This window comes from Myotis lucifugus, unplaced genomic scaffold, assembly GCF_000147115.1.
Source record: "Myotis lucifugus unplaced genomic scaffold, Myoluc2.0 scaffold_2, whole genome shotgun sequence".
NCBI lineage: Eukaryota > Metazoa > Chordata > Mammalia > Chiroptera > Vespertilionidae > Myotis > Myotis lucifugus.
This window is the reverse complement of record NW_005871050.1, coordinates 4098732-4125442: the sequence shown is the minus strand read 5'-3', so window position 1 is coordinate 4125442 and position 26711 is coordinate 4098732. Positions and strand designations below refer to the sequence as shown.

General features: G+C 43.9%; 1 protein-coding gene and 1 pseudogene across 8 annotated transcripts in view; both read left to right on the top strand.

Moving 5' to 3' along the window:
* Nucleotides 1-20799, top strand: part of FHL1 (four and a half LIM domains 1) — a 62817-nt gene extending 42018 nt beyond the window's left edge. The window contains exons 1-8 of one of the 8 annotated variants that reach the window (XM_014458112.1): nt 8084-8176; nt 10659-10783; nt 15924-16105; nt 16544-16718; nt 17328-17497; nt 17937-18123; nt 18719-18918; nt 19300-20799. In XM_014458112.1, coding sequence (XP_014313598.1) covers nt 15950-16105; nt 16544-16718; nt 17328-17497; nt 17937-18123; nt 18719-18918; nt 19300-19383 — 972 coding nt within the window. In that variant the 5' untranslated portion in view covers nt 8084-8176; nt 10659-10783; nt 15924-15949 and the 3' untranslated portion in view covers nt 19384-20799. Of the gene's footprint in view, nt 1-8043; nt 8177-10658; nt 10784-14312; nt 14334-15923; nt 16106-16543; nt 16719-17327; nt 17498-17936; nt 18124-18718; nt 18919-19299 lie in introns of those variants that run through there. The other 7 variants (XM_023757680.1, XM_006082047.3, XM_006082049.3 and 4 more) reach the window with 7 other exon arrangements.
* Nucleotides 20800-26030: 5231 nt separating this feature from the next.
* On the top strand, nt 26031-26479 carry LOC106698081 (annotated as a pseudogene).
* Nucleotides 26480-26711: the final 232 nt, after the last annotated feature.

Here is a 26711-nt window from a genome sequence, read left to right as displayed (position 1 = left end):
TGTAATATTTTAAATAATAAAGAATTTAGATTTTTAAAAAAGAATAAAGAGATTGAAGATGGTGGTGTAAGTAAATGTGGTACTTGCTGCCTCCCACAACCACATCAAAATTTACAACTAAAATACAGAACAACCATCATTCAGAACCACCTGAAATCTAGCTGAACTAAAGTCCTAACACTAGGGAATTAAAGAAGAAGCACATGGAGACTGATAAGAGGGGTGGAGACTGGGGTGGAATTGCAGAACCAGCTGGTCCCACACCCATGTGTGGCAGTTTAAAATTGGGAGGGTTATCTTAGCTATGGAGGTTCTCTGAGGATCAAGGGGTCCCTGCCCCACACCAGGCCCCCATCCTAGGGTTCCAGTGCCAGGAAGAGAAGTCCCCACAACTTCTATCTGTAAAAACCAGTGTGGATTGTGGCTGAGTGACAAGGAGGCTGCAGAAGTCCCAGGCGGTTCCACTTAAAGGGACCATACATGGACCCTCTGAGCTCCAGTGCTGGGGCAGCAGCTTGAAAGGAACCTGAGATATTAGGGAAGGAACTAACTTGTCTGGAATCAGGGCAAGAGCTAGAGGGCTGCTTTCTCCAAGACAGAAGTACTGGCAGAGGCCAGTGATCCTTTGCTGAGCCCTCCCTGCCATAGAGCTGACAGGCTGTGCCATATCTGAATCTCCATTAACCTGACTCACACTTTTCACTCTACCCTGGTGATTCCCTGAGACCCCACCCGTCCCTACTTCAAGCCATTTCCAGTGGCTTTTCTACACAACTGGCCTCTCTTGCCTCATGCTTTGGACTTTCCTAAAATCTCTCAAACAAGCAGCAGCTGGCATCAGCAAGCCCCATACCTCTCAATAAGTGGCCCCAGGCCCAGCATTAGCAGCAGCCCACCCTGGTTTACAGGTTGCCTCTCCTGGGCACCTCCAAGCTCAACACAAGTAGCAGCCATCTGCTGATTGCTTTGTAGCTCATTCTGGGTGGCTGGGCAGGGCACAGGAAGAGGTTGACTTTACACCTCCTGGGAGGCCCCAGAGCCAGTGCACCAGGTGGTCAACTTCAACCACACAGGATTACAACCTTACTACCTCTACAAGTAACACACCCAAGGGGTGGACTTGGTGAGCAAGCCCCACTGCTCCATAAGGTGGACTCCTGTACAGCAGCTCTTCAGTTGTAGTTGCAGCTGATCTTTGAAACTGATTGGCCTGGGGCTCAATCCCTCCCAGTGATGCCAACATAAATCAAGGCTCAACTACAATAGGACAGTGCACACAGTCCACACGGGGTGCACCTAGGGTGCCCAGCTCAGGTGGCTGGGGAGGCTGAGCCACTGGGCCCTACAGGAGGCCAATCTACCAAGTCTGGGAGACATAGTAGATCTACCTAATACATAGAAACAAACACAGGGAAGCAGCCAAAATGGAGAGACAACATGTCATAAATTAAAGAACAGAAGAAATCTCCAGAAAAAGAACTAAATGAATTGGAAGCAAGAAAACTACCAGATACAGAGTTCAAAACAATGGTTATAAGGATGCTCAAGGGACTAGTGAGAATTTTAAGGAAATTAGTGAGAATATCAACAACATGAAAAAGGACCAGTCAGAAATGAAGCATACACTAACTGAAATAAAGAATAATTTACATGGGGATCAACAGTAGAGGACACTGAGAATCAAATCAATAATTTGGAATATAAGACAGCAAAAAACACCAATCAGAACAGAAAAAAGAAAAAAGAATCCAAAAATAAGAAGATAGTGTAAGGAGCCTCTGGGACAACTTCAAGTCTACCAACATTTGTATCATGCGGGTGCCAGAAGGAGAAGAGAGGGAGCAATAAATTGAAAACCTATTTGAAAAAATAACAGAAAACTTCCCTTACCTTGGGAAAGAAATAGACATACAAGTCCAGGAAGTGCAGAGAATCCCAAACAAGAGGAACCCAAAGAGGCCCACACCAAGACACATAATAATTAAAATGCCAGAGGTTAAAAACAAAGAGAATTTGAAAAGCAGCAAAAGAAAAGCAGTTACCTACAAGGGAATGCGTATATGACTGTCAGCTAGTTTCTCAACAGAAACTTTGCAGGCCAGAAGGGAGTGGCAAGAAATAGTCAATGTGATGAAAAGCAAGAACCTACAACCAAGTTTAGTCTACCCAGCAAAACTATCATTTAGAATTGAAGGTCCGATAAAGAGCTTCCCAGACAAGGAAAAGCTAAAGGAGTTCACCACCAAACCAGTGTTACATGGAATGTTAAAGGGTATTTTTGAAGAAAATAGAAGAAGAAGAAGAAATAAACGATAAAAATATGAACAATAAAATGGCGATAAGTGCATATTTATCAACAATTGAATCTAAAAATCAAAATAAATGAACAAGGAATTTAATGAACAAAATAAGTTGATTTTGTTCAGAGAGAATGGAGGAGGGAGGTGGGAGAGATTAACCAAAGAATTTATATGCATATATGCATTACCTATGGACACAGTCAATAGGGTTGTAAAGGCTTGGAGCAGGGTGGGAACCAGTTGGAGAGGGCAATGGGGGAAAAAGGGAGGACATCTATAATACCCTCAACAATAAAGGTTTAAAAAATAATAAAAAGATTAAAGCTTATTTGATTTGCTGTTTTATTTCCTGTTACTGAATATTAATCTACTTGGTAAATCATAGACTAGTGTAATGCACATTTAGCTTAGCCCTCAAGCATCTATCAGAGGCTTGAAATGTCCACAACAGGTGGGCTTGGTGAATGCCAGGACTTAGCATAATTGAAAGGGTGTTTTGAGTCATGGCACATGGCAACATGGAAATAAAACAGATATATCACAAGTGGGTGGTAGAAATAGACTGGAAGAGAATTTTAACACCTAAAACATGACAGATTTATCCCTGCCAGCTTCTCAGGTTCCTGATACATTCATTTTCCCTTGATCTGAGATTCTGTATGTGTATTATGTATTTCCTCCTAAAACTCTGTTTTCTGTTTCTTTTCTTCTATCATTTTTCTCTGTATCTTCTTTCTTAAGTGCCACTTTATTTTTGTAATAAACCTGAGATCATATAGTGGCTTGCTTTGAAAGTCATTTGTTCAGTGTTGTTCTGATGGTGATTTCTGGTTAGAGGCCCATAAACATATCTGTAGGATATGGTTGGGATAGTTCATACATCTTGGTGAGTCTCATAGCAATATAGGAAGGGTCTGACTTTGAGGACTGGAGACATTTGAAACTGTTACGAATCATCTTGGGATGAAATTTCCAAAAATCAAGTGGCAAAAGCCATGGTAAACGTTTAAATTCTTAATCTCTGTGTGAATATTACAAAGAAACCTTTTAAACCCTGGTTAATTGCGAAATGAACATGTCTTTACTGGAATAAATTAGCATTTTCAAGGTGCTTTGCAATTTGCAGAGTTCTCTGTTTCATGTATCTAAGCTCATTTGTAACAGCTCTTACCCTTTCATAGCTGCCCTTTTCTTTGCTCTGAAACTCGGAGACCATTTGGGGAGGAATAATTCCAGCTTTGCTTTCATTTGGATCTTGCATGAGATTGCCCCTTGGGTGGTTCTGGCGGGGCTCCCTTGTTTTACTCTGACAGATAGGCCCTGAATTGTGACATTTAAGCAGTGACTTTGCAAAATTTGATTAGTCAGTAAGAAAAAGTACTCTTCCCACCCTAAAGATTGACAGGAACATGAGATGGCAAGAGTACATAGGACAAGAAATACTTGGGAGAGCTCAGCATCGAATCCCATCATATCATAGTACATGACTAGATGCCTAATCTCGTAGTTGGAGTCACTCAGTAAAATTGTTGGCGAAGGGACTAGTAGTCTGACAAAGTTATGTTGAGAAAAAACTTGCAGTGTATTAACTTATTAATAGTAGGCATGAGGAGAAGAATAATGTAAAAAACTGTAAATCAAACCACTGATAAACCCACAAAGACTCCATTCCAGATGGTCATCAGCCTCTTGCCTTTGCCATGACCAATGACCAGTAATTGTCTGAAGAAGTTTTAAATCATTTGGAAATTTCTTTGGTAAACGAAAAATATAATAAAGGAAGAAGAGTGACCACAAGCTAACCTGTGAACTAAGAACTTTGAGGTGTGGGCCAACTAGGCCACTGAATTTGCTGCATTTCACTCTTAGATTGCACCACTTTGAACTTTGCAAGTTTGATCCTCCCTGTGGTGTTTCTGAGGTAGAGAGGCTGAGATTAGATTGCAGTGGGAGAATCTCCACAAATGTGATTCCACCATAACCTCACCAGCAGCCCTATTTCTCTCTTGACTTGACAACTTGGATCCCATTAAAGGGATTTAGTTATTGACATTTCAGAAGAACCTCATTATAAAGCACCACTCTTCCCCCCACCAGTGCCACCTCTCAAATTCCCCATTATTTCCCAGATCACCCAGAATCACCAAATAAGGGATCACCAGCTCCTTCCCCTTCAATACATCAAACCTTTCCTGTCAGTCCTGACCCACAGTGGCCCTTAAAACCTTTCTTTCCTTTCCATGCCCATTGCCATTGTTGCTCTCATTCATTCAGTCTCCCCTTACATCTCATCTGGACAACCACAATACCTTCTCGACTCTCCCTGCTACCAGACTTTCTTCTCCAGGATTCACCCTTCTTATTACTGGTTGCATTATCCTAATCTCACCCTTCCCTTGTACAAATTGCATAAAGGCCCTTCGCACTCTGGCTTTCCCTTCCTTTGTAGCCTGGTGTACTCCTATGCTGGTCTGTGTCCTGCTTCTGGAGCAGCCCCCTTTGTTCTTCTCATACCTTTGCTCATACTCTACTTTTTCTTGGAATTCTCTCTCCTCTTCTCCTTGTGCTAAAGTCTTACCCATTCTTCAAGGACCAGATCAAATATTATCACATTCACCAAGTCTTGTCTGAACCCCCCAAACCTGATGTGATTGCTGCCTGTGATAAATCTCAATACCACTTTTTATCTCATGCTCTGCCTTGCCTGACAGTTATTTGTATATTGATCTTGGTACACTTGGAAGGAAGGACTGTGTCTTATTCCCTGTGAATAGCAAAATACCCTGCACCACATAGTAAGACAACTGTTCCATAAGTATTCATCTTATAAAATACATAGATGGATGGGGTGGTATCATCTACAGGTAGGGCCCAAGGGTAGGTTAAAATGTAACTACTGAGTTGCTGGAAGACAAGAATGTGTATATAACCTCTGAAGTAAATGGTTCTCAGAGGATCATATGCAAGAGGGAGCTTAGGATTTTTGATGCCTAACACTCACTGAAAAATCATCGTGATGTACACTGGAGTGTGAAAGACTAAAAAGTCTGAAATGTGGCCTTCAGACACTGAAGAGATTTGTTAATCAAACACCAGCCAGCTCCACCAACAGTATACAAAGGTGCTTTGTAAACAGTACAGTGATTATTAAGGATATTATTAACATCATACTGTTAATGTGTAATGAAGTTGGCTCAGATGCTAATGAAACCAGTGATTGTTAGGGCGTGTGCTAAATAACCAGCAAGGTTTCTGAACTACTGATCCAAGACAGGGCAAACTCACCAGCTATTCTTATTGAAAAATTGTGTTTCACCTCACAAAGGGCCTTTTGTGTTTTGGTTTTGTGAAAGTTGTGGTTTTGTGATTTGAGGACATGGGCATGGGGATAAATGTAAGAGCAGGCTGTGGTCATGCTTCAGGAATTTTTTAGGAAGGCAGACTTAACCTGGTTGAAGTAAATGGCATATAGAATAAGTGCTATTGTTGTAGGGCCAAGCTCCCAGTTCACACTGACTTGTAGTTGACTTAATTAATTGTCAGGAAATAATGCTCTTGTTTTTGTGTTTTCTCTTGTGTTTCAGGCAAAATAGGTTTATGTTGATTTGCTAACCTCATAAGGCAGTCACTGTCCATATTCAGTTGCTTTTCAAAATGATCAGATGGCTGGAACCACCACACTTGCTAAAAGAATACACCTCTTCATGCATGGCTTGAAACTAGAATTGACTTCTTAGAGGAAAGCATTTGGCACTCTACTTTTATTGTTCACAGCACTACAAGAGGGGCATAAAAATACCTTGGCTCTACCTAAAAATATACCTCAATGAAATCTAAAATTTGGGGTTCATAAAGGTTAATCATCTAATAAAATAGAGAATTTCCTCAGGGTGGAAAGTTGAAGTTTATTTTAGGGGCGTGGTATTGTTTAGACTGGCCAAGCTCCCAGCTATAATGCAATCAGGCTGGATAAGAAAGAGGCTAGAGAGTCTTGGGGGGAGAGCACAGTGTCATTTCCCTTCTTTTCCCAGGCTTATTTTTTGACATTATCATGCAATTTGCCTTTTACATATATTGGTTTTGTTATGCCATTTTTTCAGCTAACTAGGAGATCCTGACAATTTCAGCTGTCTTTTAGATTAATTTTTCACTAAACGTTTGAAGAGCATAAGAATTGTGAAACACACATTCATTTATCCATGAAGCTTGTATTGCTTACCTGCTATGTGCTGGGAATAGGGAGACAAGTAAAGCCATATTCCCAGCCCTCACCCTGGTAGGGGAGATGGATGAATAGGGCAAAATCAGTGACATGCACTAGACGAGACTGTCTATAAGGTACTAAGCCCAGGGCCTATTGGAGAGTGAAGGGTTAGCTGCCTTCCTTGAACTTCAGTGGCCAAAGCCATTTTTAGGGTTCCAGGTGGGACTATGTTTTGATTTTATATGAGGCTTGATTAACACTTTTTGCTTCTTTTAATTAATTTTTTTCAACAAGTAATTATTGTGGGGAACAAATTAAGGAAGGGGGTAGGAAACACCAGGGCAGGGAACATGGTTACAGTTTTAAATAAGGTGGTCAAATAAGACATCACTAAAACGGTGACTTGGAGTAAAGCCTTGAGGAAGCAGAGGAGGAACCCGGAGAGGATTGGTGCTGAGGGAATCAGTGTTGGGACCCTGAGGTGGGGCGTGTCTGGAGGGTACAAGGGATAGCTCGGAGGCCAATGAGGCTGTAGTTGAAGGGAGTGACAGCGTGGGGGCAGGGCAGGGATAGGGCCAGAGAAGGAACAGGGCCAGGGGGTCATCGAGGGACTTACAGCCATCCTGTGGCTTTTCCTAGAGTTTGTTCCTAGTGACCAGCCTCCAGCCATCAGATGGTCTGTTGAGCTGTTACAGCATGATAGGTTGCCATTATCATTTCCATCCATATTTTTTAAAATTTCTTTGTTGATTAAGGTATTACATATGTGTCCTTGTCCCCCCCATTGCCCCCCAACTCCCCACTCATGCCTTCACCCCCTGTTGTCTGTGTCCATTGGTTAGGTTTATATGCATGCATACAAGTCCTTTGGTTGATCTCTCCCCCTTACCCCACCCTCCCCTACCTTCCCTCTGAGGTCCATCCATATTTTTACTTTTATTGTCCCTGCAGTGAAAAGCAAGATATTTCATTTGTGGGACAAAGTCTCTTCCTTGTGTACATAGGGGGTATAGGGGTGTTTGTCTCTATTCTTCCTTGCTCTGTCTGACACTAAGGAGATGTGTGGCTAGAATTGTTCTTTTCAGTAATTCTGCTAACCTGGTACATACCAAGGAGGACATGGATAATGCCTGTGGTCTCTATATTCATACTGTCTAATTCCTTTCAATTATACTGGTAACATAAGTCTATCTCTTATAGTTACTTTTATCATTAATGGCACAAAAATGAATTCTTCGTAGGGCCAAATACAAGCTCTTTAGGCATATAAAGTGGGTTAACAAGGGTGGCTCAGTGTTAAGCTATGCCAGAGCTGAGTCCAAATTTTATTCTGGTACAGGGATGACTTTCTATGTGGCCTCTCTAGCTCTGGAGCTAATTTGGATGCTGAGTAGCCCCACAGGTATTTATATGTAGTGTTTGGTATTTTTACTGGGTTCTATTCTTCTCCCTTGGATCACCTAAAATGGTTAAGAATTTTCTAGTGGGATTAAGGTTGTGATCTCTGGGGAGGGGTGGGACATCTGCTCTCAGTTATTTTTGTGTTAGCTGCTTCCCCTTAAATGTATGTTCACAAATGAGCCAGAGCCTTATCAGCTGGGGTCCAGGGAGGACTGTCTAGGTACTGCTCCTGAACTTGGTCTCTGAGCCATGGCTTCCCATAGACACTCAGGTAAAAGCTTCATATTCTTTATCTTCTATTGAGCACAAGTTTGCTAGGGCAGTAAATCCATCATTTGCCTAAAAAATACTTTTTGGTTAAATGAATTTAGTGTTGTCTAAATAGTAAATAAGACATTGCTCATCTCTGTTCTGTCCTTGCCTTCTGATGCTGTTTTAAAGACAAAATATTATTCTTATTCTAGTAAAATTAGCAGTTTGAGTGGTTTATTTTATAAAAAACTAAATGTTATACTATATTGTACATTTTTCAGGACATTTTATGAAACTAAGAAATTGTGTGAAGACAGAAGGTTTTTTGGTTAGAAATTTTTGGTGATATATAAGATACAAATCCTTATCTTGACAGTGCTTTAAATCAAATTTAAGGTGTTTGGGAAACGGTCAATTGAATATGGTGCTGGAAGGAGGAATATTTATAACTAAGAAATTCCATAATAACTTACCACCTATCTTCACCTTTTCTGAACAATGTTTTTAGTCTTCCTGAAGAAACAGCTATGATCCTTTTGCTATAACACTTAGGTTATTAATTGGAAAGGGGCAAAATTTCAGAACCTCCAGACCGTCATTACTCTAAGAGTCTTCCTCTTGTTTTGTAATGTGATGTTAAGGAAGCTTTTTGGTCATGGACAAGACACCACGGAATAGGGGTCAAAGGACTAAAGGACAGGCAATCTCCTCAGAATGGCCGGTTCTCTCTCGTCAGTTAGCTCTCGTCAGTCAGCCTGCTGCCTGTCTCTCCTCCAAAGTCTGGAATGTTGTTGTTGCTTTGTTGCCCTCTCCCTAAGTAACGGTTCCCTTTCTTAGAAACCAGGCACTTTGTCCTATCTCCCGGTTTTCAGATTAAGGGACAAAGTAATTATCAGTGGCAGTCTTTTAGAAAAATTGTTTTTGCAAACTTGTGATTACCTCTCAAAATTTAAACAATGGGAATAGTTTAGAAATGTCTCCTTTGGTGTTTTAAAACAAATGTGCTGCAATAGAACTTCCTACTTTAATGAATTAATATGCAGTGTCTTCTTTGTTCAAGAGTTCAAGAGCTATTTGTTTTTACCCACTCCTCCCAGGAGCCATTTTACAAACATGGCACCGCATGCCTGAGATTATGGTAATCGGCCAGCATACACATTCTCTGAGTGTAGGCACACTATTCAGCAGTACCAGTTGTTCCAATGGATCTTGAATGCATGTTAACTGGTAGAGAAACTCCACATTTTATTTACTAATTGCGTGACGAAATAGGGATATATTGTATTGAAAAGGTGACATAATTATAGCACACTCAAGCATTGTTTTTAAATTGCACCCATCCCCAACTTTATTGTTGCTTAAATCTGGAGGCTATAACTGTGAGTAAATTAGATAAACTAATTGACACCTTTTAGATGGGTTTTTAAATCAGGAACTATTGTTTTGTATTGCCTTGGGTCCTTAGGTCCATGAAAGCAAAGGAAAGAGAAGTCCTCACAGAAGGAAAATCCACGTTGCCCTGAAATGGGCTTTGTGTGGACAAAACTGGATCAGAATCCATTTTTAGTGACCATCCCCATACTGAGAGGAGATTTCAAGGACAAGAATTTATACTTTTGTTATTGAACACTTACAGTCTACAAAATTATGTAGATTGAAATCCTATACCCTTTGGCCTTTCAAGTTGAGGAGCGGGTGGGGTATGGGTGAGAGGGAAGTTATATCGTTTGCCATACTATGCAGCCATTGATTCACTTCACCAGCCACTGCCCAGTGGGTTACACAGCCACAGCAGTCTATTCTCAGGGCAGGGATGGAAAATGAAAAGGTGAGGTGAGGGGGAATCATCAAACTGGATTGGCTTTAAATAACTGAAAAAATGGTAGTCAGAACATTTGGTTGAGGGTGAAGCTGAATGTTTTGTACTTTTAATTACCACTAAATGACTGCCTACTGCTTCACCACAGCTAGAGAAACTAAAAACATGTTTTATTGCTGTCAGGTTGGAAGTGCTTTTTTCCTATAGGGAAGACAGAACATGCTGCACATAATGTATACAACATTAAGGAAAGTTTCGCCCTGGGCAGGTGGCTCAGTTGGTTGGAGCGTTGCCCCGTGCACCAAAAGCTGGTGGGTTCAATTCCCGGTTAGGGCACATACCCAGATTGCAGATTTGATCCTGGGTTGGGGTATGTGTGGGAAGTAACCGATCAAGGTTCCCCCCATCCCCCCTCTCTCTCTCATAAATTTAAAAAATGTTAAGAAAAGCTTCAACTATGAACAAAATAGCACTAGAATAGAATCTGACCTAGTGGAAGTTCAGTGACATAATTTTTTGTTTAATAATCTCTATCTAACCCTCCTGATACCAGCTATAATCTAAATTGTGTTACCTGTCTATCAGTGATCCAAAAGAGATTTATATGTTTTTTTCCTAAATGCAGTGTACAAGTGAAGTTGTTAGTAACATTGAATCATTCTGCACACATTCTGTTTTTAAGGGAAAAAACACTTTCTGATTTTCTATGAAATTCTATGAAAGACTACTTTTCAACCATGACTCATGAACTTTGCCTCATTCCAGCTACTTAGGCATTTATTCCCAAATGTCTGACGACACCCCCAGGTGCGTGAGCATGTCTATTAAACAAGGGTCTTATTCATCTGCTAAGGCTCCGTTCCATTTGTTGAATGTTCTCAGGAAAGCAATATACCCTTTCTTTAGAAGCCAATATTTATACACAGAGTGACTAACATACTGGTATGTTGGACTTAGCAATTAACAGACCAGAAATAGACTGAACTTTTTTTTTTCCATTTGGGTTGCTGTTCACTGTTTACACTGTACATTATACCACTCAGAGAAAGTGCTTAGTTAGAAAAATGCTACCTAGTTATAATATTCACTTTTTCCTTAAATATTCTTATTTTGAGCCACTTAGGCAGGAGGGGAAAATGAACATTAGTATGAAATATGTGAGAAAATACACATAAAAATACAAGCAAGATTATTAAATACAAACAGAATTTTCTCTAATGAGAGATTTATAGTAAAAAAAAGTTGCAATGTTATATTATTTATATATGTGCATGATTAAATAAAAACCCGAAAGTTTTTATTGATATACTGAGGTTTATGTAGGCACCTCGTAGCATGTTGGATGTTGTTCAGGAATTTTCTGAAAGAGGAAGCTTGTTTATTAAGTGAAGAATGATGTGGCTTTTGAAGCAGGCACAGCATGAAAGTCAGGCTACCACCTTGGAATAAATATCTAAAACTTGATCTTCCAGTTACATTTCCAACTGCATTCTAACCTACTAAGTCTATAAAGGACTGTCGGTTAGATGTCAGCACCTTAGGGTCACAGGAGCTGCCCCTGATTTTCCAAAACAGAAATATTTGTTGTAAAATGCTTTTAATAAAAGAAATTTTAAAAGCTTTTAATGGTGGTGACTTATCTCCGTCTGTCAGTCAATAGGCATGTACTGTGTTACTTGTGTATACAAAGCCCTGAATTAGGTTCCTGGGGCTCCTAGTATATTGGCAAACTTTTCTGTGATAGAGAAACCTCATCACCATGTCCAGATGAGGGCCACACTGTGAGGTTAAAATTAGAGAGCTACCCTAGGGCAAACATGGCCTGGACAGAGACAGGCAGGAAGGGAAGCAGAGCTGTAGTTATATGTATCCAAGTTTCATTTAATGATTGATGACATGCCCTTTCCCAGATAACAGCACTAGGTCAAGGCAAACATCTGGAAGTTTGGGGAGGTTAAAAGTCTTCGGATTTCATGTACTTAGAAATTGCTAAAGGGATAAAAATTGTTCCCTCAGAGATAAACACCTCAGTATATGTCATTAATTAAGATTAAAGAGAGCCCCAAAGAAAAAAGATCAATTCCATCATTTTTCTCTATTCTCTTATTTACAACAAAGGGAAAGAAAGGAAAGTACAAAGCGTTTCTCTCATCGTGAAGTCAGCGCCTAACTAGATCTCATTTCGATGGAGCCCACAAATCTGGGTATTTTCTGTCTTTTCGGAAGCTCTCAGTGTTGTCATTTATAAGCTCTTAGAGTTGTTAACCTCTTTGAAGATAAGTGGTAACAAAATATTTTGCTCTTGTACACATCGTTCATATTTTATACAAAGTTTTGACATGGTAACTATCTCATCAGCAGGAATGTATTATTCCAGCTTCCTCCTAAGCACACTGCGTGACAGTTTGAAATAGTTTGAGACCAAATAATCATAAGGTTAGAAAAACACGAGGTAAGCTAATTCGGGTTGCCGAGTTCCAATTAATTGGATTTATTGCAAAAGAGTACTAAAGTTTACAAATTTGCCATCGACATTGTTAACTTGCTTTAAGTATTTCCAGCCTGTCACTTATTAGGCAATAAAGCCAACATTCCTAGAAGTGCCTATTTTATCTTGACAAATAAGTGTTTCCACACATATGAAAAAGGCTTGCCCTGGCTGCTGTGGCTCAGTTGTTTGGCCATCTTCCCGTGCACCAAAGGGTCATGGGTTCGATTTCTAGTCAGGGCACATACCCAGGTTGTGGGTTTGATCCCCAGTCAGGGCATGTACGAGAAGGAACTGATCGATGTTTCTCTTACACATCAGTGCTTTCTCTTTCTCTCACTCCCCTCTCCCTTCTTCTCTTTTTAGAATCAATGAAAAACATATCCTCAGGTGAGGATTTTTTTAAAAAAGAAAAAAGCTTGCCCTAACCGGTTTGGCTCAGTGGATAGAGCGTCAGCCTGCGGACTCAAGGGTCCCAGGTTCGATTCCAGTCAAGGGCATGTTCCTTGGTTTCGGGCACATCCCCAGTGGGGAGTGTGCAGGAGGCAGCTGATTGATGTTTCTCTCTCATCGATGTTTCTCTCTATCCCTCTCCCTTCCTCTCTGTAAAAAATCAATAAAATATATATTTTAAAAAAAAGAAAAAAGAAAAAAGCTTGAGTCCACTGTGGAAATCAGTTCTAAAAGGGTGACCTTGGATTTTTCACACTGCAGAAAGAAAAAAAAATAATGCCTAAAGCTAGTATCCCAAAACATCATTAACTTGGAATGGATTCATTTAATTTGACCTTTGCTTTGGTTAAGACCTTGTACTATAAGAATGATAAGAGTGGTGAGCAACTTCATTGAATGTGACTCCATGTACAACACACTCTGGTACTTCCATGTTCATTGGAAAACGATGGATTATTTCATCATCTTGAAGCCTAGAAGAGCATGAGATTAAAATGAGTAATGTTCAAAGTTTTATTCTGTAAATAGGGACTTTGGTAAGGGAGAAGGGATTTTCAAATATGGTCCAAGACGATAGTCTGAAGGGCTAAACCAGCTGAGATAACTAGACAGTGTAGTCTAATCTTATAGATTCTGATTTCCTGCCAAATGGCATTTAGGAGCCACTGATAATTTAATTTCCTGGCATTTACTGTTACTGGAGATTTTAAGAAAGTAAATTTTTGTTGAGTGCACAATTTCAATATGGAAAAAGCCAGTAAGATAAAGATTTTATGTGACATGTGAAGGACCAGCAAGAATGAAATAGGAGAGTGATTTTCAACATGCTATCACTGTGACAGGCACATTTTTCTATATGTTGAGGCTAAAGGAAGTTTTAAAGCTGCCTTATGTAAACTGCATAGTTCAAGGAGATGGACCCTGGTTTCACCATGTCTGTACTTTTCATTTCTAACTCAATTGTGTAAGGGAACATCCTGCTTTCCTTTTGGGGGAAAGTACTAGTAAGAACTATTCTCTGGTCTTGATAAATCTCTGCTGTGATACAGCTGTCTCGAGCAATTATCTTTGCCCAAGAATGTTTCAATCATCACTCTATGGAGATGAGGGGTCTGTCTGTGTGCCAGCACAAGCTGGATCTGGGCTGGCTCAGAACATGATGCTTCTTCAGTGGTCTGATTCCCTCTTTTGCTGGGCTGGCTTCAGAAACTGACCCAATTCTGAGTGACAGTTCACCAGCCTTCACCGAGGCAGGGTCTGAGACACAGGGTGCGGTTTCCTTAGCTCACACTCTGCTATTTGGTTGCCTATGGCAACAAGATCCAAACAACTTGGACATGTGTTTGTATAAAAAAAAGGCTGGGAATGGGACCCAAAGAGGGAGTTTGGGGCTGTTCAGTTAGTGGAAGAGCTGCGGTGAGTATCGGGCAACTGCTCATTGCTTTTCCCTCATTCTTTCTAAATTATGCTGGGGATATCTGCTAGCACAATAACCATGTTTGTGGGTAGCTGGACAAATAGTCTCCATTCTCATGTTTCCTGAGCAAATTAAATACTTGCTGTTTATTTGTCTGTGTGAGTTTCTTGTTCAGGGAGAGACAAACAAGTTAATATATGTTTAAGAAGCTGAGAACTTGTAGATACTCACATTTGGTACCTTTTTGATGACAGGTTAACAGGGTGCCTTAGCAGTGTTTGTAATTGCAGGTGGGTGATCTAGAGTCAGGGGTGGGTGGGGGTCAATCAGGATGGGATGAGGGGACTTATTCATATGAAGGCAGTGGAAGAAGTTATTGGAATAATCAGCTTAACACTTTTTATAAGTTATTCCCTTCCCCCCAGATTTTACTTTAAAATTGCAATTTTTCAAACAGCCAAAGTCCTGAATAGTATCACTTCATTGACTATATCTATCCTCTCACTTGCTTGAACAAAGGGGGATTTAATTTTGGCATGTCCCCAAACTGCACATCACTATGACAAGTAATTTACAGTTGCAAAATTTGCCAGTACCAGTTGAGAGTGCCAGTTTAATAAATTTTCTCTTGCTTGATTGCCCAGGTCTCAAAAGTCAGTCAATTTACCTTAGACAAAACTCTGTAGGATATAAAAGTGTTCTGCCAGATTTAAAGTTAATGCAGACATTTTAAGCAAATTAATAAGGATTGCTTGGGTGCCTAGCATTGTCTAGAGACAGCAATAAGTCTTTGTTCAGATGAACTGAATTTTACAGTCAGGAGGAAAGTGAGGCTTCAGGAGGATGCTATTCCACGCCCCCACCCCTCACCCCCCACCCCACTAAGAAGTTATGGGGGAGGAGCTGGAAGCTGGCAGGGAGGTTTCTAGCTTAGTGTCTTGAACAGCGGTCACCAACCTTTCGGACCTCACGGACCGGTGGTCCAAGGATACTGGGTGACCCTTGAACCGTGTTGGCCACCGCTGCTTTAGAACGTAGCCCATGAAGCAGAGGGTCTGGGCACCTCCCTCCTCCACAAGCCGGCTGAGCCAGCCAGCCAGCCTGTGACTGGGCTGAGCATCTCCCCCCTACCCCCACCCCACCCCGCAGCTGCTGCATGCAGACTGTGCCTAAAGCTGTGTTTCCCTTTATGTAAAACAATTCCTTCTCTCTTGGCTGCTCCGTCACACCCCTGCACTCCTTCACATCACTGCTCAGAGCCACTGCACTGCCCAGAGCCCCTGTCGGGCCAACACAAGCTCTAATCCACTTGTCCCCCTCAGTGTCCTATGAAGCAGCACAGCGGGATATCCCAGCAGGGGTTTCTCCCGAGTCCCCAGGGACTTCCCTGACCTTTGGCCTTCTGGCTCCTGGGGAGCTACCTTCAAGGGCTCTTTCTTCCTAGGAGTCTCAGTGAAGTGTCTCTGGCCTTGGTGCCTGCAGGCCCCATGCAGCCTTGCACAGCTTCCCCCCCCTCCCCCCGGAAGCCTCTGTGGCACAGTATGCTGGTCTTTCCATTTGTCATTTGTTTTTTCTGTTTGCCCCCATAGGTCCCTCCAGGTACAAGGTGGGCACCATGGCTGAGAAGTTTGACTGCCACTACTGCAGGGACCCCCTGCAGGGGAAGAAGTACGTGGAAAAGGATGGCCACCACTGCTGCCTGAAGTGCTTTGACAAGTTCTGCGCCAACACCTGTGTGGAATGCCGCAAGCCCATCGGTGCGGACTCCAAGGTAACATTGGGACAGGACGGGTTGGTTGTCCTGTGACTGAGACAACAAAAGCCCGCCCTCTCCCGAGTCCTCCTCATCATTGCAGCTACCCATGTGGAAGTCAGGACAGGCAGTGGCACAGAGACAAGGAAACAGAGGCCCCGGCCCAGGAGCCAGCCACCCTTGCTTCTAGTGCTTGTTCCCTTGACAGTGTCCTGAGCTCTCTGTGTGGGACTTGGAGCAGCTGGTGCCAAGGCCCATGCCAGCTCTGTTGGTTGTACTTTCTCTTGTTACAGGAACTGTGAGTCTTCCATCCTCACCTCAGTATCCTTCATGTTTCTCAATTAGAACATTCACGTCAGGGCATCCCCAGGTGTAAGGGGTAGTAGTAGGCCCCTGCCCCCCTCCTCGCACCCCTGTGTCACTCACAGCAGCCCATCCCTTCTGCTTGGTTTCCAGGAGGTGCACTATAAGAACCGCTACTGGCATGACACCTGCTTCCGCTGTGCCAAGTGCCTGCACCCCTTGGCCAACGAGACTTTTATGTCCAAGGACAACAAGATCCTGTGCAACAAGTGCACCACTCGGGAGGACTCCCCCAAGTGCAAGGGCTGCTTCAAGCCAATTGTGGCAGGTACTGCCCATACTCACTCCTGGGATGGCCAGGGAGGAGGCCTATGGGTAGAGATGATGTGGGGTTGCTTGGGACGATGGGGCTAATGCTACTGGGAGCTGCTTTTAGCTTTTAGCATATATATGCACGCATATATATATATGTATACATGCGTACACATATATGCTCGCACACACGCACACATTCGGAAACTAAAGACCACTGGAGAGAACTGTCTGTGGCAAGAGAAGGAAGTGAAAAGTATGTAGCACTTTCTCATTTGGGTAGAGTAAGTGATGGAAGCATGCTTTTTCCTTAGAGTGTAACTCTGGGTCAGACCATCCCTTATAGAATCTCTAAGTCCACAAAGGGTGTGGGAGTGGGGTCTCGGGTGTCTATTCCTCAAACACTATAGCTGGGGTCCCCTCCCTGACAGATCTGGGTTGGCACACCCACAAGTAGGCCATTGTTGAGAAACCTCCCATGGGTAGGTTCATCAGAAGCGTGAGGCCAGTCACTGCAGGGCCTGCATTCCCTCACCTCTCGAGGGCCCATGGTTGGAGTTGAGTGGATGCAGCCCCCTGCAGAGCACTATCAGTGGGGCTATCCAATTGCTTCCTCCCCCTGCAGGAGATCAGAATGTGGAGTACAAGGGGACCGTCTGGCACAAAGACTGCTTCACCTGCAGCAACTGCAAGCAAGTCATCGGCTCTGGAAGCTTCTTCCCGAAAGGGGAGGACTTCTACTGCGTGACTTGCCATGAGTCCAAATTTGCCAAGCATTGCGTGAAGTGCAACAAGGTATGTTGTCAAGGGAGTTCTGTATGGACTATTTCTAGAAGCGTTTTTGACAGTTGGCAGAGCACTTGCACACACACTATCCCATTCCATCCCCACGACGGCCCTGTGATGTGGGAATTATTATGCTCATTTTACAGATGAGGAGACTGGGAGTAGAAAACTGTACGGGGCCAACTCAGGCTGTCTGAAAGGCACTCACCCTGGAGGCACAGGCAGCCCGGGCTCTAGAAGCCTGCCTCCACCACCTAGTTCGCCTTCTCTGAGCCTCAGTATCTTCACCTGTAACCTGGGGATAATAATAGCACCTGCCTCCCATGGCCGTTATGGTGATTAAATGAGATATTGTAGACCAAAGCGCCCAGCACAGTGCCTGGTACATAGTAGGCATTCAACAAAAGAGTTGTTGAATCTGAATTCGGTGCTACACTCCCTGGTCTAGGCCATCACATCTGGAGGAATCACTTACCAGGATCAGCCCTGGCATGCCGAGTGCTTTGTGTGTGTTACCTGCTCTAAGAAGCTGGCTGGGCAGCGTTTCACCGCTGTGGAGGACCAGTATTACTGCGTGGATTGCTACAAGAACTTTGTGGCCAAGAAGTGTGCTGGATGCAAGAACCCCATCACTGGTAGGCTAAAGAGTCCTTGCTAAGTCGGCCAGGCTAGGTTTTGCGCATGGTAACCAACTCTCATTTTCCTACTTCTGTTTCATCCATAAAGGCCCCAAAGAATGCCCCCTCCCCTTGCCATTGTGGTCCTGAAGACCCCCAAATAGTTTTGAATTCTCCCCCAGGCCAGGTTAGCCTTTGCAATACAGAACACTTCCTGACTGCTGCTGACTAACGATGCTGTGCTGCGGAGTTCACGAGCCTGAGACCCACGCCATGGGCAGGCCATGGGCAGGCACTGCGCACGCGTGGGATTCTGGGGGTGGGGGTGGGGGCGGGGAGGGGAGGGGGGAAAGGGGTGGTGGGGGTGGGGTAGAGGCTAGGGGAAAGAAGGGGAGGGAGGCTGAAGAGTGATAGGCTGGGATCATAACACCCCATAGCTGAAGGCTAGCTCAGAGGTGCCTGTGGGCAGCTTTGTTGCCACCCGAGCTAATCATTTCATTCCTCATCTCGCGGCCGCGATCCACGTGCCCTGGGCCCTTTCCCCGCCTCCACTGTTCCCATCTCCCCGGGGAGCCTTGAAATGTACATTTGAGAAGACTTTTGCCATCCTCAGGGAAAAGGACTGTGTCAAGAGTGAGCCACCCAGTCTCTAAAGCTAGGAAGCCCCCAGTGTGCCACGGGAAACGCTTGCCTCTCACCCTGTTTCCCAGCGCCAACCTCCGGGGCAGGCATCCGGGTGGAGAGAGGACTTGTCCCTCGTGGGTGGTGGTTCTTTATAGAAAAAATCGAAGCTTAGCAGCTCCTCGAGGCCCGGTAAGTGCATACCCCACAAACAGCCCAAGTTTGCCTCCTGGTGGCCACTTTGATGCCATGGCCCTGACCTAAATCAAAGAAACTGGTTATGCTGGGAGGTCGGTGCAAGTGTTACAGGGCGATTGAAGTGGCATGGGATTGTGGGTTCTTTAAATCACAGAAACCTTTGGCTGAGCTCTGGCATCTTCTGAGGTCCTTGAGAGCTGTAGCAGGGTCACGGCGGCATGGCGTAGGGGACAGATCACGGTGGAGAGGGGTGGCCTGGGAGCTGGGCAGATCCTGCCCTGTGCTTATTAGCTCTGTAAATGGGCAAGGCAGCCGTGTATCTCTCACCTGTATTCACTCAATTTTCTCTTTTGTTCTCTTTTGTGTTTTCCACAGGGTTTGGTAAAGGCTCCAGTGTGGTGGCCTATGAAGGACAATCCTGGCACGACTACTGCTTCCACTGCAAAAAATGCTCCGTGAATCTGGCCAACAAGCGCTTTGTTTTCCATCAGGAGCATGTGTATTGTCCCGACTGTGCCAAAAAGCTGTAAAGTGACAGGGGCTCCTGTCCTGTAAAATGGAATTGAGTATTGTTATTTGTGTCCTCACCCTCTGCCCTATACCATCCATAGGGAAAGAGTGGCCTTTCACCTCTTCAAAGTTGTTCCTGTCTTTTCTCCCATTTTACAGTATTACTCAAATAAGGGCACAGTGATCATTCTAGAATTTAGCAAAACCAACTCTGCAGCAAAGTTAATTTTGCAATGGCTGCATTAAAAAATGAACACTTAGATTGACTCTTCTGCATGTTTATCATAGAGCAGAAAAGTGCTAACCATTTAGCTGCTTAGTGATGTAAGCAACAAGCCTAAGAAATAAAGCCCCCACTGAGATGCCCTTTGTGACTCAGCTGGGACCCACCGTGTCATCACATGACACACAAGAGTTGTAGCGGCTGCTTCAACTCATTGCTCACCCTGTGTTCTGTGAGCAGAAAGAGAATTTACCGAAATGCATGGTTTAACTTCATCAAAACCTTCCTTCTGTTCTTTTGTGCTTTTGATCGACTAATACGAATTTCTAGAAAATTAACGTTTGAACTTAGCTGTGATGCTAAACTGACCTTTCCCCCGTACTAACATTTGAGTTCCCCGTGTGCCGTGTTTTCTGAACGTTCCTACTTTCAAGCATGGAACATGCAGGTGATGTGGAAAGTGTAGGCAGATCTGAGAGAACGAGCCTGTTTCAGAGGAACATCGTCACAGTGAATACTTCTGGAAGCTTAACAAAACTAACCCAGCTGTTGGGTGTGTTTAATTAATAATATTTTGTTTTAATTAATAACAACATAGATTATGGGTTTGGAGACTTGCATGAAAACATTTTAGCCCCCTCGAACGTTCCTGCAGTTTGAAGTCATCCTATAGAAGTAACCATAAATCTCTAGAGGGGTAGCTGAGCAGCCATCAGGACGGTCATTGACATGGATGTGACATTTCCAAACAGTGGCAAGTTGAATCCCTTGTAACATAATAGTTGTTGTTCTTTTGTTGATCTGTTAAAGAGGCTCACCAATGTCTCTTGTGATTCTTAGGACTGTTCCTCAAGAGTTTAGCTCGATTTCTGGGGGAGTGGGGAGGTCACTGTCCTCACAGGCAGATTTACATGTAGTGCTTACCTGAGATGCCGGATCACCTACTTACTGTATTCTATCTAATTGTTATATTACATAATAAAATGAGATGATATCAAAGTGAACATGTAATGACAATACATATTAACATTCTTGTAGCTATGGTTAGAGAAGCCAATGCCTCATTTCTACATTTTGTCATTAGCTAATATCATCTAACGTTTCAGTGTATCCTTACAGAAATAAAAGTAGCATATAAATAACTTGCCTCCTGTCATTTTATTCTACCCAGTGTAATTGCTATAAGGTGTTACTACTGACCCTAAAACCTGAATTTTTTTCTTTCTTCAAGGACATACTCAGTTCCATGCAATTGCATGGAACACAAATTACAAACAAGACAAAACAGACCTATAACAGTGCTTGGATCCAATTAAAAACAACAAAAACCCATTCTGACCCAAAATAGCACTTCTCAGATGTTGCCATCCCTTAAAAGGGGCAAATTGATCATCTTTGACCAGGGGGATGGGGGTAGAAAGAGCACTGTGGCTGAAGGGTATAAATGGAGAAATCATCACAATCTCTATTTTGTTGACTACCCTTATCTTGTGCCTCGTAGAGCTCCGGGCCCCTGTTGAACACTGCTATGTCCTCAATGGCTGATATCCACCATTGGGCCTCCCTCCTTGGGGACAGTGCTTATTTGGAAGGCTGCACTTTTGGGCCCATGGACTTCAGTGAGGGGGATGGGGTGGGCACAGGTTGCAGCTTCTAGATCATTGCTACACATCTCTGGGGCTCATGTTCTCGAGCTATTCAACCTACCCACCCACACATGGTTGTTGCAGGACAGCACTGGAGGTCCAGTGAGACAGGTTCCTTCTGCATGCTCCTACATGATGGGTCACCAGTACATAAGAGCACTTAGTCAAACCACATTTCAGCTAAAGGCAGAGTTGGGAGGAGAGGGCAGTAGTCTTTGATGAGCCTTAGGCCCAGGGCAATAAAAGCAAAGGGCAGAACCCCTGGGTTATATTTACTACTAGAGGCCCAGTGCATGAAAATTCATGCACTGGAGTTGGGGGTCCCTCAGCCTGGCCTGCCCCCTCTCACAGTCCGGGAGCCCTCAGGGGCGGGAGGTGACTCGTCGATCAGGGGAAGGAGACACCCCCATCACACCTCTGCTGCTGCCACTGCCGTCAGCACAAGCCTCGGCTGGCCCTGGTTACCTGCGCCTTGGGTGACCCTGGGCGGCTGGGCAGCCAACATCCAAGGCTTGCCTACGTCTCGGGCCAGCCCTGGGCGGCTGGGGAGCTGAGGGGACTGGAAGACTCTGGAGGCAAATGTGCAGAGTGCCAGCGGGGCAAAGGGGACTGGGCGCTGACATCTTGTGGCTGTGGGCATTGCCATCTTTGAGGGCATGGCATTCAATTAGCATATTTCCTCCTTATTGGCTGTGGGTGCTGCCATATTTGAGGGAGGGGCATCAATTAGCATATTCCCTCATTGTGGGTGTTGCCATCTTTGAGGGTGTGGCATTCAATTATATTTCCTCCTTATTGGCTGTGAGTGCCGCCATCTTTGAAGGTGGGGCAGTCAACTAGCATATTCCCTCCTTATTGGCTGTGGGCGCCACCATCTTTGAGGGCGGGTCAGTCAATTAGCATATTCCCTCTTTATTGACTATGGGTGCCACCATCTTTGAGGGCGGGGCAGTCAATTAGCATATTCCCTCCTTACTGGCTGTGGGTGCCACCATCTTTGAGGAAGGGGCAGTCAATTAGCATATTCCCTCCTTATTGGCTGTGGGTGCTGCCATCTTTGAAGGTGTGCCAGCAATTAGCATATTCCTTATTGGCTGTGGGTGCCACCATCTTTGAGGGCGGGGCAGTCAATTAGCATATTCCCTCCTTATTGGCTGTGGGTGCTGCCATCTTTGAAGGTGTGCCAGCAATTAGCATATTCCTTATTGACTGTGGGCGCCACCATCTTTGAGGGCGAGGCAGTCAATTAGCGTATTCCCTCCTTATTGGCTGTGGGTTCCACCATCTTTGAGGGCGGGGCAGTCAAGTAGCATATTCCCTCCTTAATGGCTGTGGGTGCTGCCATCTTTGAGGGCATGGCATTCAATTAGCATATTCCCTCCTTATTGTCTGTGGGTGTTGCCATCTTTGAGGGTGTGGCATTCAATTAGCATATTTCCTCTTTATTGGCTGTGGTCACCACCATCTTTGAAATTGGGGCAGTCAACTATCATATTCCCTCCTTATTGGCTGTGGGCGCCGCCATCTTTGAGGAAGGGGCAGTCAATTAGCATATTCCCTCCTTATTGGCTGTGGGCGCCACCATCTTTGAGAGAGAGGCAGTCAATTAGCATATTCCCTCCTTATTGTCTGTGGGTTCCACCATCTTTGAGGGCGGGGCAGTCAATTAGCATATTCCCTCCTTATTGGCTGTGGGTGCCGCCATCTTTGAAGGTGGGGCAGTCAACTAGCATATTCCCTCCTTATTGGCTGTGGGTGTTGCCATCTTTGAGGGCATGGCATTCAATTAGCATATTCCCTCCTTATTGGCTGTGGGCACCTCCATCTTTGACTGTGGGGCAGTCCACTAGCATATTCCCTCCTTATTGGCTGTGGGTGCCGCCATCTTTGAAGGTGGGGCAGTCAACTAGCATATTCCCTCCTTATTGGCTATGGGTGTTGCCATCTTTGAGGGCATGGCATTCAATTAGCATATTCCCTCCTTATTGGCTGTGGGCACCTCCATCTTTGACTGTGGGGCAGTCCACTAGCATATTCCCTCCTTATTGGCTGTGGGTGCCGCCATCTTTGAAGGTGGGGCAGTCAACTAGCATATTCCCTCCTTATTGGCTATGGGTGTTGCCATCTTTGAGGGCATGGCATTCAATTAGCATATTCCCTCCTTATTGGCTATGGGCGCCTCTTTCTTTGAGGGTGGGGCAGTCAATTAGCATATTCTCTCTTTATTAGATAGGATATTAGAGGGAATCAGAACTTATCAGCAAGAAACTATGAGCACTTTAATGAATGGGGAACGTCCCCTTGTGTTTCCCTGGGAAAATGAGCAACCCTTAAAACAATGAAGAGTCCACCTGGTCATCTAGGGTCCCAAGGAAGTGGGTTGGGTGGGGAATTCAGATGGCACCCCTCTGATTCCTGAAACCCTGGGAAAGGATAGAGCCCATAGGGGACAAGCCTCCCAATTCACTGAAGACTTGAGCACTGGCTTATATGCTTTTCTCCATAGGAAGAGACCATGATACATCTCCAATACCCTCCTCCTCTGCTTGCTCCACTTCAGCAAACCCTGGACCTTTGCAGCTTCTAGACTCACCTGTCCTCTAATGATGCCTTCTTGGTCCTACATATTCTCACTGAGTTCATTTTTTGCCTTTCAGTCCACTGACTGCTCCAGGTTATTCTCTCAGCCCCTCCTGGCCCTTCCTTTGTATCTGCCTTAGATTTTATGCTGTCACTTCAACCATTCTTCATCTCCAACCCCTCAATCCTGTTACCCTTTTGCTTCCTTTTTCACTTGGCCTACAAAACTCCAGAGCTCTGATGAGAAAAGCCACACAATTACAGACTGCAGCCACCAGCTGCATGAACTTCTGCCAGGCCCTCAGCCCTGTATCGCCACTCCACCACTTCCTCCACTTCCTAACAGACTTCTCCACCACCTTCCTCTCCCAGGAAACAGACTCATGGGAGTCAGCCTCTGGCTATTGCTTGCCACATGATGTTTGCTCTTAACACTTGAGCATCTTTAGAAGTACAATCAAACCTGGGTTCTTGAAAAGCTCCTATCTCGAACAATTCATTTCTCAACCAAGTTGTTCACGAAAAATGTCTCGGCTGTCGAAAAAACTTCAGTTCTTGACCTGACAACCCTTTCATGATGATACTTGTATGATCAGTCACGCATCTCTCAGGGGACAAAGGAGAGAATACATGCATATGAGTCACTTTACTGCTAAACCTTGTGTTTTCAACATCTCAGGAAATTGTGTTGCAAATATTTTCATGTTTATTATATTAAAGGTCTTACTGTGTACATGAATTTTCATTTTTTGCTGTACATTTTTTGTTAAATTTTCATTTACATTTCATGTCTTTTTTTGTCTTTAAAGTGTTTATTTATAGATTGAACAGTACATTAAACATGTACTGTGTATAAGAAAGGTTAAAACAATCATTTGGGAGTCTGGAATGGATTAATTCAATTTACATAATTTCTGCCCTGGCCAGTGTTGCTAAGTGGTTAGAGCTTCGGCCTGCGAACCAAGGAGTCGCAGGTTGGATTCTAGTCAAGGACATGTACCTGAGTTGCAGGTTCATTCATTCCCCAGCCTCAGTTGGGGCATGTGCGGGAGGCAGCCAATTGATGTGTCTCTCTCACACAAATGTTTCTCTCTTCCCTCACTCTCATTCTCCCTTACAGTCTCTAAAAAAAATCAATGGAAAAAGTATCCTTGGGTGAAGATTAACAACAAAATTTACATTATTTATAATGGGAAAAAATGATTTGGTCTTCGAACAATTCACTTCTGGAAAAGCTTTCCCAAACGAATTAAGTTCAAGAACCGCCAAAACCGGTTTGGCTCAGTGGATAGAGCGTCAGCCTGCGGACTGAAAGGTCCCAGGTTCGATTCCGGTCAAGGGCATGTACCTGGGTTGCGGGCACATCCCCAGTAGATGTGCAGGAGGCAGCTAATCGATGTTTCTCTCTCATCGATGTTTCTAACTATCTCTCTCCCTTCCTCTCTGTAAAAAATAAAATATATTAAAAAAAAAAAAGTTCAAGATCCAAGTTCCACTGTAAGTGCCTTATACACATTACATCGTGCCCTCACACCCCAACACTGGCACTCTTTTTTTTTAAATATACTTTTATTGACTTTTTACAGAGAGGAAGGGAGAGGGATAGAGAGTTAGAAACATTGATCAGCTGCCTCCTGCACGCCCCCTACTGGGGATCGAGCCTGCAACCAAGGTACATGCCCTTGACCAGAATCGAACCCGGGACCTTTCAGTCCATGGCCCGACGCTCTAACCCCTGAGCCAAACCAGTCAGGGCAAAACTGGCACTCTTGTCCCTATCTTCCAGATAAGAAAACCTAAGTTCAGAGAGGTTATCTGGTTTGCCTAAAGTCACACAGCTAGTAAGTCAGAAATCATCACCCTGGACACACCTGTAGCCTATCCATTATGACACTGCATTGCCATCAAAACGGCGAGCCCCTTAGGGCAGGGACAGTGACACATCACAATGAGGAAACTGCCATGCTCAGTGACAAGCATAAGACTCAGGAGGAAGGAGGGAAAATTTTAGTTACCAAATTTCTAGCAGAAAAACCTTTTCTCCCTCATAATTAAGGGGAGCAGGATATCAATAACACATCTATTTGAGTCTCAAGCTAGTGAGTCAGCAAGCGAGCAGAGGGAAGTTCCAGAGCAGGAGTGGAGCAATGCCTAAATTAAAGGGACTTGTTTCTTCCACCTCTTCTGGCAGCAATTCTGACAGTAAAGTTAACAAAATATGAAAGGAGAAAAAGCAAGTTATTTCAGAAAACCCTGTAAAGAAGCAAAAGACTGGTGAAATTTCAAGAGCCCTGCCATTTTTTCAAGCAGAACAGCAGCAGCAGAGATGACAACATGTTTCAGATTGGGAAGATGAGGTGCGTCAGTGTTCGGGACTTTCAAGGAAAAGTCCTAATTGATATTAGAAAATATTGGATCGATTCAGAAGGTGAAATGAAACCAGGAAGAAAGGGTCTTTCTTTAAATCCCGAGCAAGCAGCCAGCTGAAGGAACAGATTTGTGACATTGACAATGCAGTAAGAAAACTGTAAAATCAGAGCCAAATAAAACTTGTACTGTTGCTATAATTTGTCATTGTTTTCCAAGCTATTGTATATTTGGATGGTAAAACAATTTGTAAGAACACTTTCTTAAAAGAAAATGTGGATTATTTAAAATGTTCTGAGGATGCCCTAGCAGGTTTGGCTCAAGGATAAAGCATCGGCCTGTGGACTGAATGGTCTCAGGTTTGATTCTGGTCAACGGCACATGCCCGGGTTGCGGTCTCAATCCCCAGTAGGGGGCATGCAGGAGGCAGCCAATCAATCATTCTCTTTCATCATTGATGT